A 20,691-nucleotide genomic window follows, 5' to 3' on the forward strand; every position below is an offset into this window, starting at 1 on the left:
GTACAGAGAAGGTTTGTGCCGAATTGGAGTCTCATGGGAGGTGGGGGGCATTGCTTAATTTGAACCGGTAGTTTACGGTGCTCAGCACCAGCACTTAATTGTCAGCACTGGCACTTAAGAAAGTCTGCCAGATGGTGGTGCCTTTTTGTCTCATTTAGAGATCTGCACAACAACACTTGTTTATTAATTCAGTATACTTCCAAATTACTAATACTTGCTACCCAAGCGTTCTTACAACTTAAGAGGCCTGGAAAAGTCTAAAATGTCACACTCGTAGGTTTGCGATGATTAGTAGTTGTGTTGGTACTCTCATTGACAGCACTAGGAGGGGCAATGGGTGGTGCAAGCTGCAGTGGCCTCCTGACGAGGGTCCTGGCACTTATTTATTTAAAAATTAAGCACTGGTGGGGGGTCCTCTGATGCCCAAAGGGGCCTGTGTTGCACCGCTACATTAAGTAACTGGGTACTGCACAAGCAATATATCTGTTACTTACAAGTGATCTTTTCACCCAGGAGGAGGAAATGTTCATTGCCAAGAAGATTAGCAAGTATGTAAATTGATTAAAAAAAAAAAACATTCTTCTCTAAACACGGGTGCCAAAACACACAAACAAGCATGATTGTTACTTTGTGAGTTCCATGACAATACTCTGTGTGCCTTGGAGGGCTCAGCTAGGTCTTTAAATGGACAGTATTTTTGTTTTGAGGCTGGTTAAGAAAGCCTCTAGGCTACTGGAGTTAATAAATAACTGTTATTGCGCTAATGACGCTCTCCCACCTGGAGAAGGCCTGCTCTCCCAGACCATCTTTCTGACTGCTTGATGGCTTGCATGATCTTACCCAGAGGCCTCAGACTACTGCCCAGGGGAAGTGCCTCACGAGCACCTGGAACTCTAAGGAGATTGTTTGCGATAATTCCCCTTTTAGTGTATGCGGTCTCATATCATCTTGAAGCCCCCCTGGCTGAACAGAGCTGTCTTCCCAGGGCATGCGACACGAAACGTTCTATCACATACTTTCTGAATTACATGTTTTTCATGTGACGTAAGTCAAGGTGATTCTATTTATGTTCGACATTTAAAGCTGTTGCAATCATAGCCAACATTATGTCCAGGCCATGTGAAAATAACTATTGCATTTTGTCTTAGAAAATCTCCTGTAGGGCGATGAACCACCTCAAGAGTTTGGGAGACACGCCCCTCATCTGCATTAGCCATCTGAGGGGTCTGTGATCTATTTAAACCCAGAAGTGAGTCCCAAAAAAGTATGGTTTCACCTTCTTCGGTGCCCAGGTACCACTGCAAAGGCTTCCCTTTCTTTTGTACTCCACCTCTGTTCCTGGGGAAGGAGCCTCCTGCTGATGAAGGCCACAGGTTGGTCGAAGCCCTTCTCGTTCAGCTGTGAGAGAACAGCCCCAATGCAATGCTCTGATGCATCTGTCTGCATAATGAACTCTTTGGAGATGTCAGGTGCCCCCCCCCCCAGCACTGGTGCTGTGCTCATGTCCTCCCTCGAGGTGTCAAATGCTTCCTGGCTTTGATCGGAGTGCTCAGACCACTTCCTTTGAATCAACACACATTTCCATAGAATATTAAAAATTCTTGTATATGGGTTATTGAATTTATATAGCCAGCATCAACATTATGTAATCTCACACTCCTAGGGGTTTGATGCACTCCTAATAAATCAAGTTTTTCTATTAAATATAAGTAGCCAGGCCCATTTCTGGACTCCCTGTGCACAGGTTCTGTTATCAGCACTTAACAACGAGTGTTCAGCGCCTGGCTACCCTGGAGTCTAAGGCATGCAGTGTCCAAGGACAAAGAATGTCATAAAACACCTTCTGCAGGACCATTGTTGTAACAAAACACCCAACTGAAGGAAGAAGAACCTAATGAACACGCACAATCTTTTCTTTTGTGACATCTGCCACTTTGGAAACTTAAAAAGTAACTGAAAAGCTGCGCTTTACAGCGATGTGAAGTAAAGTCATAAAGTCAGGAGCTGTGGCTGCCTTCATTTTAACAGGCTACATTAAGGGATATTTAGGGAGCCCGGACTATTTTATGGAAGCAATGGTCAATAAAAGGCCAATCTTGGATTGTTCAGCATCGCCCACTGTGTCCTCCTAGGTATGGTGGCCATGTGTAACTTGGGCAAAGCCCTGGGGAAGTGATCTGTTGGATTTAAGGATGCCTGCACCAAATTAATCTTAGGCAAATCTGCTTCTGCACATATATTTCTCTTGCATTTTGGCTGTCAGAAAGGGTGTTTCTTATTGGTGACAAAGGCTTCGTAAGGAAGTGAAAAAATAAATGTACACAAAAGACCAAATTATTTGTCCATTTAACTTACCCTCAATTTGACGTTTTCTAAAATATTTTCTCTCTCCAGTATCTTGAACTCATTTTTATATAAATTGTAAGTTTAGATAAGGTGTACTTTTGTAAAGGTATCTTTTCACATTGCATTGCTTGAGATTGTGATAAGGTGTGGTTCATCCTTAGGCTCAAAGAAGACCTCCTGAGAGTCTATGGAATGCCTAAGACCCGCTGTTCACCACTTCTTGTGCCCTAGGCAGAGCACAATGTCTCGCTAAAAAGGGACACCAAAGGACTCTGTAGCTTATTTAGAATATGGCGGAGAGTCCGCTGGTCCTCCAGGTCAGCAGAGGGATGTCCTCCGCTCCTCTGGGAAAAGGCTGCCCACCTCATTTAGAGATCTCTTCAGCTGAAGGCAATAAAGCTTTGCAGATACTTTGCAGATACGGCATTCAGCAAAGTATTTTGTTTTTCAAAAACAAACTTCCAAGCTGGAAGTTTGTTATTAAAAAACAAGGCGAAATTACCCTGGAGTGTTGGGAATTTTCTGCCAGTCTACGTAGGTAATTTCTTTAGCTTCCTATTCAGGACCGCCAAACTTTGCCTGGTGCTCGCAAACAGGAAAAATATATAATTGAACGATGGCAATATGTTGACCAATAGCCCAGAGGCAGATGGGTCATCAGTTAGAATGGTTCCCAGTTGAGCCAACAGAATCTCTGCAGTTGGAAATCTAGTGGTTTTCCCAACTCTGAAGAAAGTGGGGGACTCGCAAGTTTGGAGGATGGTAGATACATTAGAATTTGTCAGACATCCCACATGATACATTAATATCGCGAGCACCCAATGATATCAAATTGGCTTTTGTTGGTTGTGAGTCTTTCACCGTATCTTTTTAGCTTCCTATGCATTCTGGTAAATGCAGTCCAGCATTTATGATAACAACTAAATGCAGCACCCCCAGATGACTTTAAGCCATGCATTAAATCAACATTGGCAAGGGACTGACAGGCAGTGGAAAGCTTCCGGTGAGCACTGGCGTAGGCGTAGGAGTCAGTCCTAATTATATCAAAAGTTGCTACCATAGCAAAATGCAGGCAGTGGTAGGTGTGTGATACCTCGGCACACACAGGAGTCAATACAACAACACTTTTTAAAAATTTTACGCAGCTAAGTTATGAGAATGACACAATGTCCTTCACTACTTATTTAAGGGAGCTCATGCATGTTATTTTAGGGGTCGTATTTGACGACAGAATTTCTTGGGTCATGCAACGTGCTCAGAAAAAGAATAACCTTGCTAGAGCTACAGGCGCTCTGTTGGGCTTTGCAAAGCACTTGGGGTGTAAACCACTCCCTGCTCTAATAAAAATCTATAGAGCTAAGTGTATTCCCATGGCCCTATATGGTAGTGAGGTCTGGGGTTATAAGGCCTCTCCTGACATCCAAGCAGTAGAAAATACTTTTTTCAGGAAATTGTTGTCTCTTCCCCCTTCTGCACCAACTTTTAATATACATGAGGATCTGGGGGTGGGATATCTTGCTGACCAAATATCTGTGGCACCGTTACTAGGCTGGTTGAGGGTTTGGGCGCAGCAGCCTCCAAATCTAAACCAACAAATTATTCAAGATTGCCTGTCCCTAGATGAAGCTATGTCTATCCCATGGATCTGTTATATTAAAAATAACTTGAAGTCGCTTGGCTGTCTTGAACTGTTTACCAGTCCTTGTGCGCTGAGTAAAGAGCAAATCAAGGCCCTTAAGACCCAATTTTTGACAAGAGCAATGTCGTCAAGGGAAGGAGATGAGTTGGGGAAACCGACAGTTAGGAGGTTTGTTATGTTGAGTTCAGGTGGCGAGATCCAGCCTTACTTAACCTACATTAACAAACCTTTCCATATGTTTTTGCTAATAAGGTTTAAGCATGGTATGCTCCCTTGGCTATTGGCCTACCCCAAAGGCTTCTTCAAAGAGGGAACTTTGGGGCCTTGTCCTTGTGACAACATCTCTGAACAAAACATGTTGCACATGATATTTTTTTGTAAATTTTACTCTTCTCAGCGTAAAAAATATATTCTTCCGATTTTCAAGAATCGTCAATTTGAGCAAGTAAGGCCTGCGTTGGCCTATTTACAAATGTTGGAGTCTCCTTTGATTTGTTTTGGGGTTGCGAGCTACATCGTGGGTGCTTTAAGATCTAGAAATAAGGCTCAGTTTATTTAGTTATTCCCCTCATTTCCCAAGGAGTATTGTGCTTAACAAACTGTTGAAGATGGAATTTTTAAGGAGAAATGATTTTTAGATTGTAATATTACTGAATTAATTGAAAGACATACTGTCATTGTATTTAGTGCCAAATTGTTTTGTATTTATTTTCTGCGTGTTAAAATTTCTTTTGTAATTGCATTTGCCTGTACATAGAATTACTGTTCTGTGCTTTGATGGTTTTAAAATTTTAACCGAATAAAGCAAACTTTGACTTTGACTTTGACTTTGGCATGTTATTTCAAACTGCTTATAATCATGCAGCATATAATTTCCCAAAGTAAGGTTGCCTTTTTATTGGCTGTAAAATCAAGCTGGGGCTGTTACTGGTCCGAGCTAAAGATGCAGACAATGAGGGCCACTGTTAGACTCTCACAATAGCGGCAAAATGCACAATAAGTCTTTGTGCCTGTTTTAGTACTTGAGTGCAAAAAGCACTATTTAGAGATCTGTATGTTCCCTTATCACTCCTTCTCAACCAGTGGTAACAGTAAGCAAAAATTAAAAAGTGCAGTAAAAGTGCATGCAAAATTGATGCAAACACCAGTTATTCTCCATTTCTGGTCCAATCAGTAAATTGACTGCAAGCACATGCAGACTACACAATGCAAACACTGTTAGTAATAGGGAGTTTTTGCACCCGTTGCTGTGGACTCTAGATGAGGAGATGAGTGACCACGGAGGGCAGCGCCCCTCTAAAGATGGGATTAACACAAAATAGCAGGAGGTTCGAAATCCATTAGCTTATTGTGAACCGCAATCCTGGCTCTGGTCTGCTTGCACATAAACGAGTTTTCTGAGCATAGACTTACATTAAATTAGACACAGAAGTAGGAAACAGCTGTGCAACTCTACTGTAAATTACCGCCTAGTACTGTCTATGTTTTGCACTTCATCGTGATGACTCGCGACGTGTAAAGAAAGAATCACAATTCTTGGTCGCTTGTATGATGTATAAAGTGTACATGGAGCAAAAACAACTAACAGAACCCCATACACTGCAGTGAAATGCTTACAATGTGACAAGTGTGTCAGAAATCTAGTTTGCACCCGTATGTGCTGCCACACATTGGGGTGGGTGGGGCAGGCCTCATCCGTGTCCCTGACCGACCCCTGACCTGCCGGAGAAGCACTGCTATCTCTTGTTGTTGTGCTGTGTTCCACTTTGGGTTGTCCTAACAGGATGGGGTTTGTTATCAGAGTGAAAAGAGCCTTGTTGGTGCTGTAGGGGAAGGAAAGACACTGCATCAAATTCCTGTAAACAAATGTCAACAATGACCATGCTCCTTTTATCCCTGCCACTTCCGGGTTCTAGCCGTTCACAGACAAGTGTCACGGTTTGTGCCTCTTCTGCAGCATGTTCACGTGCACACACACACACACAAACACACACATATCATATCATCAAGGCCTCCCTGACAGTCTGCATGGATACACACATAGCTGCCCATTCATATGTCACGAAACGCTCACCTTAATTTTCTTTATAGTACACACTAAGACACACCTACAAATCATGATTTTGTGCGAGGCTGATATAAAAGATATGCACTGTAGCTGTAGCATATCCTGCTGTTTTGTTTTCCTATGCATTCTGGTACACGTAGTCCAGTATTTATGATAATAATTGCAGCAGACTGAGATTACTTTAGGCCACGTTTTAAAATCCGGTTGGATTGACAAGTCTTGGCTAGCGGGAAGCTACCAGCCAGTAGGAATAGAATTATAAGATGTGCACAGCTAATAAATTACACCCCCATGTATGTAACCACATTGAATCAATTTCAACGTTTCACATGCTCACTGTGATGCACGTGATGTTTAAGTATTTTACAGAACTTACCCGCTCTGGCACGTGATTGCTCATGTGCTACGCAGAGTATGGAGGGATATAGACAGAGGGGCAGCCAGCTAGCACGGGTGGGCTTTGCACCCACTTCTGTTGTACAGGTGGAGAGTGCCAGTGGGTTCCAGGGAAAGGCTTGCATGAGCAGGGCCGTTTCTAGGTGTTTTGCCGCCTTAGGCGAGAATTCAAAAATGCCGCCCCCTCCCTTGCTCTCATTAGTGGCACCTTACTCTCCCCACTGCCCACTGTCCAAACCTGCCCAAATTCTGCTGTTGTGTAAGAGCATCGACACCTTAGCTGGGTAGAGTTGTGCTATAAATGTGAAATAAATGCCATTTCAGGCACAGCTGCCTCCCCCAGGCCTCAGATCAGGTTTTACCCACTTCATGTGCTCCTTGCTGGCACCTTTTATAATTCAAAGTCCCAGTTTTAGTATTCTTGACGATTTCAATTCTCACCTGGATTGCTGACGAACCCAAACTACAAGACGTGTCTTGTAATCCCAGCTTCGCCACTTGAGCACATTGTGTGAACCGGGGCACATTAAATGCTGGTCACATCACTTATTCAAAAGCTCACACTACCGACTATCACCATAGTACAAATGACAAGGCGAGATGCAGAGGGAAACTTTAAATAAGCAGTTCTGCAGCAAACCCAATAAAGATACACATTTCCGGATAAATCTAGACGCGCCTCAACCTTCCGTGCAGATGCACCGGTGAGTGTACAAAACAGGAATCCACACGAAATGCAATGTTTGCCTAGGTGAGCAGAAAGATTATCGTGGAACGTTCAAAAGTTTCACTTCATTTTAGCTGGCAGATTATTTATCCTAATTTTTTTAAATCACAGCAGCGTATTCTATAAGGAGTTGCTTTAAACTCATTCATTGTCTTCACTTGGGATTCTGTAAAAGGTGCCTTCCCCCCCCCCCCCAAATATAATACCTGGCGTCTCGTTTTAAGGGGCACAATTTGGGCTTTAGAAATAAACTTGTCTTGCTTTGCATTTTCCACAGAATAAAAACACCTCTAGTACCAGCTCCCTAATACAGAGTTTGCTGATCAACAGGATCTATACACAGGGCACACCAGGGGCGCAAGACAAAATTATTTTTATGGGGGGGCCTTCTGCAGAATATAGCGAGAGGCCCGAGTCCATCTGTCACAGGTATTCACTGGCCTTGTGGTAAATGGGGGTGCCCCTAGAAGGTTGCCCCACCCCCTGCGCCGCAGAAGGCTGCGTTACTTCCCGGCCGCAGCACACAATCCCTGGTGCCGAAGTCACCCACAGGAACTCAAAACTCCGACACAATAAACGTGCTCACCGGGCGCCTGAGTCACAAATGTTAAAAGAATGAATAGTAAGGGGGGGAGAGATGTGAAAGGTACAGAGGGACAGGAAAAGGAGATAGGAAAGGAAGAGGGTGTGAGGACCCACAGGCCCTAGGACAGGATGTACTGGAGAAACTAACATTCAAAACTCTTGAACGGTCGAGTTCTGGGGGCTTCTTGAACTGCTGGGGCCCAGAAGAGAGAGGACAGCACGGCGTGCTTACTGTTGGGGCATGGGGAGAACTCATGTTTTTTGCCACCCTCCGCCTTTTGCCGCCCTAGGCGGCCGCCTAGAGCTGCCTAATGGTAGAAACGGCCCTGTGCATGAGTGTATGTATACAAGTGAGGCTCAAATGTACTGGGACCGGCAGGGCAACGAACTCACTATTCTGGACTGAGAAAAACGATCTATGTGATGCATGAATGGCTATGACACAATCTAAAGGGCGTGTTATACTGACGCCAGTTTTGTATGTGCGTCCATCATATCCGATAGGATGGTTAGCCAGCACCATCGCCAGGAAGGTCAGAACTGCTATGTTTAGGTAAATGTTTATAATGTGGTGGAAAGGATTTGGTAGCCAAGTTTCAGAGTGGAGAGGCCAGCTGCGGCAGTTCACTCTCCTACAACAAGGAGCAGGTCATAGTAACTGCAAAGTCTTGAAAAAAAAACATTGTTGCACAACAGTGAAATGTGATGTCTGCATGGTTCAAAGCACACAGTGCAATCGTTAATATGCAAAGATATATGTTCATGCACAGTGCATCAATTACCACAGTTCATTAGCATAAGGTCGAATGTGGACTCTCTCTTTAATCAGAGGGGTATTTGAAATACTTCAGAGACACTGGACTGATCATCGATCTTTCTAAAATGAAAGTTGGGTACAACGAGGCAATCAATTGCCATTTGTCTAGTACATACATTAAGAGCATCTAACGTTAAGAAGGCTGGCCTGATTCACAAGGATTTGCCCGAATCCGTGATTCAAAAAGTGTAATCACATTGTTTCAGAGAGGGGACACATGTATTGGATAGGGTTGCACAGCAGCACCGCTAATCAATATAGAGGAGGTGTGCAGGCCTCGGCTCCTGCATATTCAAAAGCCTGCACTACCCCAGGCAGTGCAGGGATGCGTGACAGCTTTTAACGATGCAAATCTCAACATGTAATCGTAAGGTCTGTAACGAACCATATTAAAAGATTTCAGAGTCTCTAAGTATTGATTTGTCCCACTTTCTGAAGTTCGACACTTTAATATATTGTTTCTATCCATATGCCAGAGGTGTGGAGCCCATATTGAGGCTGACAGCAGCACGATCTATGGGTGGGCGTGGCTGCGCAATCCCTTGCACCATATTGGCAGTGGTAGCATTGGGACTGTGTGAGCGCGCAATGACATCACATCCTTCTGTGAGAAAAGGTTTACATTGACTTAGAGTGAGACCATCCCTAGAACTCTGCTAACTCTTCTGCAAATACGCTTAAGAGAAATTGACTTATTTGAGCGCACACATCTCTGTATGAAATTGAATGTGTTTAGGAGTATTTACAAGATTTGCACAGTTCCACAATTGGACGTATGGTTGTGCTTCTGTGTAATGTAATCTGCACAGCTGTTTGACATCGAACTTTCTGCTAAACCACCAGGCAGAAGTATAAATGAGATGACGCTGCGGCCTCCAAATGGACAGACATCTGTGTGATACCTGAAATCCTTTGAAACCAAGCGCATCAGATCTAGTCGGGTACATATCCAGATCTGGGGAAGAAACTGTCCATTGGAGCACCAAGGAGTGGAGGGCCACTCAAGAAAGAGAGTCTGGACTTTTCCTCACCACAGTGGATTTAGGACATAAGGAAATAGAACCGCTAGCTCTTCTTTGCCACCGGCAACACTTCTAGTTGTGAAACAAAAGCAATTGTGTTTGTTTGGGCTGAAAAGCAGTATGAAGGGTGTATGCATTCTTTGAAAACGCACAAGCACTCTCTGCAGGTCCACCACACAAAGACAAAGCTTGGTTATGATGCAATGATTTATATTTGGACAAGCGTGAACAAGGGATGATACCTGAAGGGGTCAATGTTGAAGGGCTTCAGAGAGAGACTGGGATAATTTACTATCATGCATGTCTTCCTGACACTGTGCGTTGACCTGAAAACAGGGCGCTGTAGGAGATGCTTTCTGGAATTGTATGAAGTCTTGTGATCTACGGAAGTTCCTCCTCCTAACAGCAGTTTAAACAGCTAGGGGTAAAGGGAGAGAACCATGGCCCTCTGTCAGAGACAAAACACATGGATATATTATAGGATGCTCAGTCACTTGAGGTCACTTGGGGAGGCTTTAAAGCATCCTGCTTTTAGGAAGAGCAGAGCTGGGACCTATTCACTTGTCTTCTGCATGAAAGGATTATTACTGCTGGGAGCTCATCACTACAAAGCCGCAGCCCCATTCCTACTTTTTATGGCCAGCCCTTTGCACGAAGTAATATGTGAGCGCTGTTTCCATCAATCACTCTTAAAATTCCAATCTAGCAAAGGCAAGGATCATTTACTAAATATGAAACTGTTGGAGGAACTGGTCAAATGTAGTTTCATGCATCAGAGACTTGTGGAACCGAACATTTTACAGATATTTATGTTATTGTGGTCACTGCATAAGCCACCATCTGTTTGAACACAAATACATCAATAGTGATTTAGATTATCATTCCAATATGTGGTGTTAATGTATGGGGTTTAAAGAAAAAAGGCTAAGAATAGAGTCTCTCTCTGAATGAGGATTACTATTGTCTTCAAAAGCAAATAACACAAGATGCCAGCCGCAACATGTGTGACAGAGTTTAGAACACTATGCTGCCTCAATTGGCTGCATTTGTAATTGGCTGCAACACTGGCCCAAGTGCACATAATTGCTGCCAAAATAAGCACTCCAGAAACATAATGTCTGCTTGCCATATGTGTAACAGCACACCCAGCTCTGAACCCCCACTATCACCATGTCAGCTCAGAACACGAGACACTTATTCTGTTAGGAAATCCACAGACACGATCTCTCCTTCTTTGTGCGAATGTAGACTGGAAAATACAGCTTTGTGATCTGTACATTTGGAACCCAGATTGCAGTCTGCGTGCAGGTTACTGTTCTTGTATGACTGGTGCTTACTTTTGTTTCGGGAAGACGATTCTCCTTGTAGACCTTCAAGTCTAATCATTGGTAGTTCTTCCACTTTACAAAACCCTCCTGGTCTAACTAATTCTCCAAAGAACATAAAGTCTATTTGTAAAGTGCACGTTCACCTGTGGGCATCTTGGCACTGAATAATAGATGTCTATTGTTACCCAACTCAACAGTACTCATTTTATAGACCTCAGAAGAATGAAAGGCAGAGTGGACCCCAGGATTAGAAAATGTGACCATGAGGTCAAATGCAAGCCCCTACAGGAGGGGCATTAGTCCACTAAGCCACCAGACCTGGCACACTTTGCAGTTTCACATTCACAAACAGAGTGGCATTGGTACCAGTTGTATGGCAGGACTCCTGACACAATGGCATAAGTCTAATGCAGGGTAGTTTAGGAGTATTATCGGTGAGTCATGTTTGGGCCACCCCAGTCCCAACAGCACAGGAAGGGGAGAGAGGAGTGACCTGGCTTCAGGATTGGTGGAAGAAGTGAGTTTTGAACCTGCTGGTTCAGCTGGGAAACAATTATCTTGTGGATGTTTGTTTGGAAAGTGTATGAAAGTACAAACCCATTGAGTTCCAGGTGATGTCTTTTCCCAGGAATATTTTCATGAATGCTGGAGAACTAAATTATAAGATTGTTTGGTAAATTGTAGGTCAGTATAGCATCATCCGTGGTGAGGTAGCCTTGATTTGTGGACAGCCCTGTCAGAGACACAACCAAGTAGAATCATTTGTAGTTTAGCACTTCAACAAGAAATCTCAAGGGCGGAGCAGGTGTGAGGAGAGGGATGGTGATTGCAAAGCAGTGAATTTGGTGACCATTTGCAAACTAATGGACTATTTTGAGAGCCCAAAGGATAGGACAATAAGATCGAATAGAGATCGTGTACGATGCAATAACTGTGACTTGATGGAAACTGTTTAGAACGTAAATGGCTGTCTCTGTTTAGTGGAATTTATAATGGTCGTTGTTTATTTGTTGAGGAGAAGAGGGTGGATGGGAGGTGCTGTTGCTTGATCTTTCATGTTGCATATTGTTAAGACAGGGGCTTAAAGACCCTTAAACCACAGATCATAAGAGTAAAGGGTCACTGAAATGGCTCCAACCTACACAAGTGTTCGCTCTTGATATAGAACCAATTCTGATTCAACCATGCACAGATGTTCAGGAGCCTGTGGAGCAGAGCAGCCCTGGTAGGCAGAGTGAGTGGAGAAATCTGAACAGTTGTAAACACTCAAAGTTAATTAAATCACCCTCGGTCTGAAAACCTCCTCCACGCTACCCCACATTTGTCACTGGTCGTCATGGCTTCTGATGCAGACATTGGAGGGTTCAGGGAATGTGCTAGTGAAAGCCCGTAATCCTCAAAACAAACAGTTAATCAATACCAAGCCAGGGTTAACTTTCTTCCTTATGAGATGATGCATGGACTGGTGATTGGTCCCTAACTAAACTATCTATATTCTGCTTTGGGTGTGTTATGTTCTAGTCAAACGCCTTGCCCATAGATTTCCAAAGGGACAAGTGAGTCTGAAGAAACCAGTGGGATATGAGAAATGAAGCAATGGGGGTATGCATTAAAGAGGCTATTAATAAAGAGGAGGCAGCACTTACATTGATACAATGAAATAGAAGACATCACACAACATACCTAGGAATACAAAGGAGAGTATTACAGCTGGAAAGCTTCAGCCTACTTGCACAGCCAAGAGCTGTCCGTGTTTCTTTCACCTGGCATGTCCCTGCCCAGAAAATGAATGGCCCTGGCCTGAATCCCACATTTGTGCAAAATGTAGCAATGTATCAAATGACATCTATGGAGCCCAAACCTGGCTGGAAGCAGTGAATGGAAAGCTGAAAGGGGATTAAGCAATGAATTATAATTCACATTTGTTTATGAGGCGGAATATTTGGCAGGTGCGTTATTCTTATCAAGGAGAAGGCCGGGAGACCTGTCTACTAGGGTCGCTCTCACTTGCCAAACCCCCTTTTCACTATCTAACCCTGCACCGCACAAATTCTGATGTGCCCGCGGCTTTTCCACAGTACATAGTTCTATCTGTGGGCATAAATATCCACAGGTCCTGATTCTGTGAACCAAGGCCTCGTCACTGATACATGAAGATTACTTGTTTGTGCCCCAATGCTTTCATTGGGGGTGCAAAAAGTCTGTGCAACGGTCCCATGTTGCCTACACTTCACAAGTTTGCCCAGTTAGTTGGCGATCACAGATAGCCATTATAATTTCCTACATATCCCATCGACATCAATAATGCACTTTCTGAATTATTAATTAGGTGCATGGTTGGAGAAGGTATTTCAAGGATAGGTTTTGGGCTGTATTGAACTTTTGGAAACCTGTCTTACTTGACAATTTGGAATTTCTTAGCAATTAAGGAGTATGTTTGCTGCCATCAAGTACAGCTGCTCAGCAGACACCAATGTAAGTAAAAAGTCAATCCACTGCCCCCTTTATATGCCACTGTATCATTGTGCAATCGAGCCTGGAGTTCTGGGGTTTTGCCTTGAGATCATTACCCTGAAATGTTGTAAGACATCCCCAACAAGGGAGTCTTGTTAGCAATTAGTCCAGGTGCAGTACAGCACAGAATTTAAGAACAGGATTGAACTAGAGCCTTCTACCCAATGAGGAACGAATATTCTCATTAACATTTATATATATGTATAATATATGATGTCATAGGTTCAAAGCTACGTGGAGGCGAGCAGCTGGCATTGAGGAGGGTTTAAGATGATTTGAGATTGTTTACATTAGGGGAACTGTATGAACAGAGGGTGTAAGAGGCACTGTATCTTCCTGCTGTAAGGGAGACAGATTTTCTAGACAAACATAGTAATCAAGAGCAACGCACTAAATTGTTATCACACCTTCTTTGATTATAGCTTGAAAGGAAGGGGCGGGTCAACAAACTCTACCCTGAAGCAGGGCAGTGGTGGCATGAGGGTAGGTAGGTGCTCCTCTCATGCCCACTGAATGGCACGGCCCGCCCCGCTCCCGCCTGGGCACCTGCAGCGGTCTGGCTCCACTGCAGTCATTTGGCTTCAAGGCACACACGCTCTGCCTTTCATCCCCCATCTGCGTGAGAGGTGTCTAAAGATTATCGCACTGGAATCACAGAGCCCGGATTCTAGGGAGCCTTCTTTACATTGCTTTGTAAAAGTCTGCTTTCATTAACCCTTTCAACCCCTCTCTTAGCTTTTGTTTGTATTGGACATGTGTGCCTTTGACACATATGTACCTTGGACATGCAGATGCTTCCGCATGCCTCTTTGAAAGCAGCTTGCCCATTTGGGCACCTAATTTTTTGCGCTTGTGTTCTTTCCAAAGCTGCAAATAATGGCTCGGCTTTGACTGAAAACATGCATTAAAGGCTAGAAATATCTATAAAGTGTCACCTTGCCATACCAGCCTATATCAAGGAAGGTTCAAAGAACCAGAGCTTTTTATTACCCATACACATGTATGTTATTGATAATCTGGGGTATTTAAACCTTGCTTTGTCAATATAAGACGAACAGGCTTACCTGAACCAAGACAACATGCAAATAAAGGTGGGAAGTGAACTTTCCATAGACATCACAAACTCCCAACCCCTTCATACATCACATATATCGCTGAACGTATGGCCGTGTTGGCATCTCATAGGATTCAGTTAGCAAGCCCACTGTGTACTTTCTCTGTTCAATTTGATAGGCTTGTAAAGATGTTAGACAATCCTGGACAGGTGAGTTTTGATATGAAATGCATCTTTCGGACTTCAAGTCTTGTATCGAGTGATAATGTCTGAGTGCAGCCAGTGGCTTCCCAGTGGTACATCTTACAAATATCCACCCCCTGAGACCTGCACGTCTTCTACCATTCTCTATTCCAGTAACTGCAGAAGCCCAAAGTGTTTCATAGAAGTTCTACGCTGGAACTACTGAATGTCAGGGTTGCCAAATACCAGGGCTGCTTAGTTTTCATTCCACCTCAAGCATCTTTCTTCCACCACCGTACATCTCACATTTGCAAATTCTTTTTCAGAACTGATACCGCCCTTTATCACTCTTTTTCATTTCTGCCTCTTTTGTCTTCTTTCTCCATTTGCTGCTGCTCTCTTATGCTCTGAGTCAAAGTCTGATAATAAAAAACATAAGTCCCAGTCCAGATGTGCAACATGTAAAACCACCTGCACCAATCAAGCACTGCTCTCAACCATAGGTAATTCTTACGTCAGCATGGCAGATGTGAAAATAGCAAACACACATGGAGATGGGTCATTTTTAAGCAAAGTGTATTCGTCATATAATTGGGATGTGCAGGGAATGTTTGCTTAGTCTACGCTTTTAGATTTGTGTGGAAACATTCCTTAAAATTGTTGTGTGACATGGTATCAACAAAATCCTGTATTGCTGCATGGTTGGGTACTGTTCCAACGGAGTGGGTGGGAGATGGGATGTGGAGTGATGACCAAGTGGACAACTTGAGGAATGTCCATAGGGATGTGTGTTTGCAGGCTGTTGTGAACTGTGGGTGCTGTGATGTGCACTCCTATGTTCTAGGATTTGGTGTGCTCCCAGTGTAAATGATTTACAGCGGGCTGTTTTGTTTCAGGGTTATCGCTGTTTCACGTGAGGACCTGACTGGATGAGTTAAGAGGTATCTTGTAAGTATTTGTGAATATGCTTTTGAAGATTAGCCCTATAGTCTTGCATGATGTGCTTTCCTCGATGGATTCAGTGGCAGCTTTTAGAGCTACGGGCTGAGAGTGAACACACTGACAGGGCTGTAGGCATTCCAGACACATGGAGGTGTTCGGGCCTCTGACTACACCAGGGTTTGGTGGTTTCTCTGAACACTGGCTGGAGGACCGAGAGCTTATGACTGCGGACTCAGTTCCAACTGCAGTGGTACAATAGGAATGAAACTGATTGTAGGACAAATAAATCCCACATACGGATTGTTGAAAGGAACCCTTGCTCTTTATAGGAGTCTTTGTTTAATGCATTAGTGAAGCTGTCTTTCCATACTGCACGAATCCTGCATGTCTTTGTATGTTGTGCCTGCGGACTGCTCTATGTTGCATGCGCATCAGGGACACATGGAAACATGGGGCTTATGCAGTTGGATAAGTGGAGGTCATCTTATGTGTCACAAAGACAAGAGAGACAGAACCGACTGTGCCCCGCTTACCCAAGACCTGGGTGTGTAGCACATGACACGCTGCCTCCTTCAGGCAGCTGCCTGTTGTGTACAGCCCTGTGGCAGGTCGGGTACCCCTGGCTGGAGCCCGTGAGCTCGAATGTGCCTGCAGGTCTGCCCTGCTGCTGCCTGCACCCTGCCTCTCCGTGGGCAGGTGGGCGAAGCTTCCACCGTGCTAGAAACTGGAGAGCCCCGTACGTTCCTGCGAGGCATCTTTATAAGAGCCTGTGTGGCCTTGAAAGCTAATGTACCGCTGTATAATTTATGTTGGCCAGTAAAAGGCATTGCACGCACAGCACACTGAATTCCTTCTGAGGAGCACGCAGATATATAAACCAGGGGCATTGCAGTGTGCTGCTCTCGAATGGGGACTGCCACACAAGCTTCTGTCACGCTGACACTTTACTAGTTATACAAAATGCAGCTCGTGGCACCGCATGGCACACACCTGACAAGCATTCACACTCCCTGTCAGGACGGCATGGCAAAGCCCACCTGCACAACATGCATATTACTGAGATAGAGATGCCCACTAAATGCTGGGCTGTCTGTCTGTCTGTCCGTCCGTCCGTCCATCTATGCGACCTCTACTCACGCTTCGCTCTCCTCCTTCTCTCTCATTGTGTGCATATCATGTAAGGCCACTTCGCTCTCTCTCACCTCTACCCTTTTCTACAGCTTCTCCTTGTCTCTACGCCCTGTCCCTTCGCCCTCCCTGTCTCTTCAGCTCCCTTGAAACACGGCCTTCCGCTGCCCTCGACCTTCGAGGAGGCAGGCTGGCACGAGAGTGGCATGCCGAATGCCAGACAGAAAATAAAGCGGCTCGAGCACGCCCTGCCCCTTCCATTGGCAGACGGCTCTTGGAAACAGGTTCGGGCGGAGAGGGACCTGGCAACAGAGCTGAGACGGAGCCCATTCGCGGGCGAGGTGGCGAGCCTTGCAGGATGTCAGGATGGTCGGTGCCTATTTAGCACAAGAGCTCTTCCTCCCCAGGGGCCGCCTTAGGCGGATCTCCTCAGACCGCAGCCAACAGGGGGATGAGCCTGTGGAATAATGCCGTCACCGCCAGGTGACTCCGGGTGGATACCTCTGTGGCGCGCCCCTCCCCCGAAAGTACGCACGTTAATAACACAAACCCTTCACTCCACATCTATTTGAGTGAATTCGGGGTGTATGTTTTATTAAACACGACTGTCTGTTCTGTGCCGATCACAGGCAGGCGCCCCGCACCCTGCGAGACCCCAGCTCTCCAGGTGTGCCCGGGAGGGGTGGGAGGCCACCATCTTTCAGATGCAGGTAGCGTCCAAAGGTGGATGTGCCACAGCCCAGCCCCTCTGTGTTGGGCACACGGCCTTTGATGCACAGCAGCGGGCTGGGGTCGGAGATGAGTCTTCATGCAACAAGTGCGCACATGCCAGCGCCATGCAGACAGATGGAACACAAGCCAGAACCAGGGTGTGCTCAGCTTTGCACACACGCGGGGATGCCACAGAGCAGTCAGCTACCGAACGGCTCCTCGGCTGGTGACGACACCCCGTGCAGCCTGGGCAGACCTGCTCTCGGGGTTATTTTTAATATTCAGCGAAAAGCTAACCGAGGGCGACACATTAACACCTTCACCCATTCCCTGAGGCTCAGCATCATTTGACGCAAACCACTCCCACCAGGGCTCACTGGCGTGACTACACAGCGCGCACACTCCCTCAGCACTGAAAGCAGCTGGAAGGCAACCGTTTAAAAACTCCATTCTGCGCTCTTCCATTTCTGGGAACATGCAAAGCATGCAACCACTGCCCTTTCACTGAGAAACCCAGCCCCCGTCACAATCCCTCCAGGGAGGAGATGAGGTTGAGGTTTTTAACTATGTACTAAAAACCATGTGGCATGTACTCTAATCTCTTTTTCCCTACTCGACTGACTTGTGTGATCTTAGACAATTCATATTATTTACCACTGCCATATGTTTTTTTTTTATCTGAAAAAGAAATATTTTCTTCCAAACACAATAAAATATCGCCATTATAATACAATGCCGGAAATTCGCCTTTTCCCTTGATTGTTGGCTACTATATATTGGCACATACCGCCAAACAAACCAAGCTACACGAGAATACCAGTCAGAAGTGAAAACTGCTAACCTACGTTACATTTTTATATATAAAATACGATCATGCTCCTGCCCGACACATGTTCCTAACTTGTCATAATTGATAGAGCCATCTTTGATGTACCATCGTATTAAGTACTAAGTCTCGCTCGCCTATTAAGTAAAATTATTTACATTTAAAATAAAAACAAGCGCAAAGTTGCAAACTTAAAAAAACACACGTGCATTTTTTCAAACTCCGACACAAAACGTAATGTCAAAGTGCACAAACTAGACTGGCCATTCAACTCTGGCTGTTAATCATTAGCCCTGGGAATAATAACCCCAGGGCGAGCAATTAAAGTAAGCCCCCCTCTGCGGGGCCATCAGCCTCGCGGGACGCCACCCTGGCCGTCACGTTTACGCCAGGCTGTGCACCAATGACAGACTCACCTCCGCTGACCGACGTCAAGGTTAGGACGAGCAGCAGCAGCGCCAAGGTCCACACGCTGAGATTCATGTTTGGTGCCCCTGGGCTGGGAGGGAGCCTGGCAGCGGCAGAAGCGGCGCTCTGTGTGAGCAGAATCCACGCTGCAGCCTCTCAGAGTCTGGAGAAGGCGGGCTCCGGCGGTGGGGGCTCTGCTGTGCCAGGCTGAGCTGCGCTGAATGCTCTCACTCACTATGGGGGCTGCGTTTTGTATTGGAGCCGGCTGCTTTGGATGAGAGCCCAGTTGGTCATGTGGTCAGTGGAGCGGTGGCACCGGGGACCTCCCCCACCCCCTCTCTCCCTCGTAGCGCCCGCACCATGAATTGAACGGGCGAATGGGGGAGTTAGTGCAACGAAAGCATTTGGCTTTGACAAACACTCACATTACAATGCAGCTTGGATCCACGCCAGAGGGTTTCCAGCTACTTGGGTTCGTGCACAGGAAACTTATTTTGCGAGGGAAAAAGAAACCCCGACATTAACCAGTTTCTTGTCTTATTTCCTCAACATCTGTAGAAAAACATTTGAGAACAGCACAGGTTTTTCCTGATGTCTACTTTTGCCAGGTCATAGATAGAATTGTAAATTGTTGTTCATTTAGAGCTCTGGGTCTTTCCATTTAATATCACGTGTCTGAGAAGAATCCCATGCGCCCCGCTGCTCTCCGATGTACTGTAGGAAGACAGTGAGGAAGGCTTTCTTTGCCATCATACTCTCATCTTGTGGGGCTGTTTAACACTTCGGCCAGCGGGAGGTGCTGTCATGCAATGGGCTTTAAATTAAGTCCTCGCCGCTTACCTGTAGGCACAGTCCACACACTGTAATTATGTGAGTGATGAATCGCTTATGAAATACAAAAAATGCAGGTTTGTTACTCATGCTAGTTTTTTTTTTTTTTACAGAGTTTTATATAGCGCAAACTTGACCCGGTATCGTGTATCAGAGTGCTTTACATAGCACCAGTTGCGTTACATGAGGACACATTCATTTTTGTTAGGCACTGGGAGATTAAGTGATTTGCCTAGAATCACAGGATGTTCAGCGTCATTGCCGAGACTCGAACTCATCTCCCAGGTCGACCGCCCTAGCCGTTGGGCCAACTCCTCTCCCCTTGATCAATAAATGAAACTTTTTATAAGTTCAAAGAAAGTTTATTGGATATAAGTATAAGATACAACAGTAATACAATACAGTATATAGTAATAATAAAAATGAAAATATGTTGTATACTATAAAGAAAGAAGAAATAGGAAGGAGAGAAGGAGAGAAGGAAAGGAGGGGGGGAGGGAAAGCAAAAAGATATATATATCCTATAGTAATACAACTAAAAATATTGTTCAAAAATATAACATGTATATCATATTGATCTCACTACTACAAACTTAATTATATATTGAGAACAAGCACAGAATATAATAATATTTAATTAACCTTTATTCAAGGAGGTTTGGAAACTTCTTCTAAGGCTGGAATATGTGATGGTAATGATTGAGCAGACATATCTAGAAAATTGGTAACGGGTAGCCATAATAAGTCCCGTTTAATGGCCAGTGTAATCGGGTGAACATAAGCTCTATCTAATCTGTGGTTATAACAAACACCATACCACCAGGCCTGAAAAGAAACATTTGAAGCATTTTTCCACGATTTAGTGATCTGCTGAAAAGCAACAGCTATAAGTAAGTCAATGATGAGGGTATTAAGGGAGGTGGAAGAGGACCACATTTCTGCAACACTGTTAGATCTGGGGGTCTCTAGTTGGTAGAGGTAAGTACCTGAGACCAAATAGGGACCCTTGCTTCTAGTCAGGGTACAGGGACACACACTGTGGACAACCCCTGCTCACCCTCTAGGTAGCTTGGCACAAGCAGACAGGCTTATCCCCAAGGCAATGTGCTAGGTATTTGCACTCAATCCCCACAATAACCCCCCCCAGTACACCACAAAGGTAGACC

General features: G+C 44.9%; 1 protein-coding gene across 1 annotated transcript in view; it reads right to left on the reverse strand.

Moving 5' to 3' along the window:
• Positions 1-18,919, reverse strand: part of APLN (apelin) — a 36,175-nt gene extending 17,256 nt beyond the window's left edge. The window contains exon 1 of the mRNA XM_085607764.1: positions 18,703-18,919. Coding sequence (XP_085463890.1) covers positions 18,703-18,769 — 67 coding nt within the window. The 5' untranslated portion in view covers positions 18,770-18,919. The remainder of the gene's footprint in view (positions 1-18,702) is intronic.
• Positions 18,920-20,691: the final 1,772 nt, after the last annotated feature.

Source organism: Triturus cristatus, chromosome 5_2, assembly GCF_964204655.1.
Source record: "Triturus cristatus chromosome 5_2, aTriCri1.1, whole genome shotgun sequence".
Classification (NCBI taxonomy): domain Eukaryota; kingdom Metazoa; phylum Chordata; class Amphibia; order Caudata; family Salamandridae; genus Triturus; species Triturus cristatus.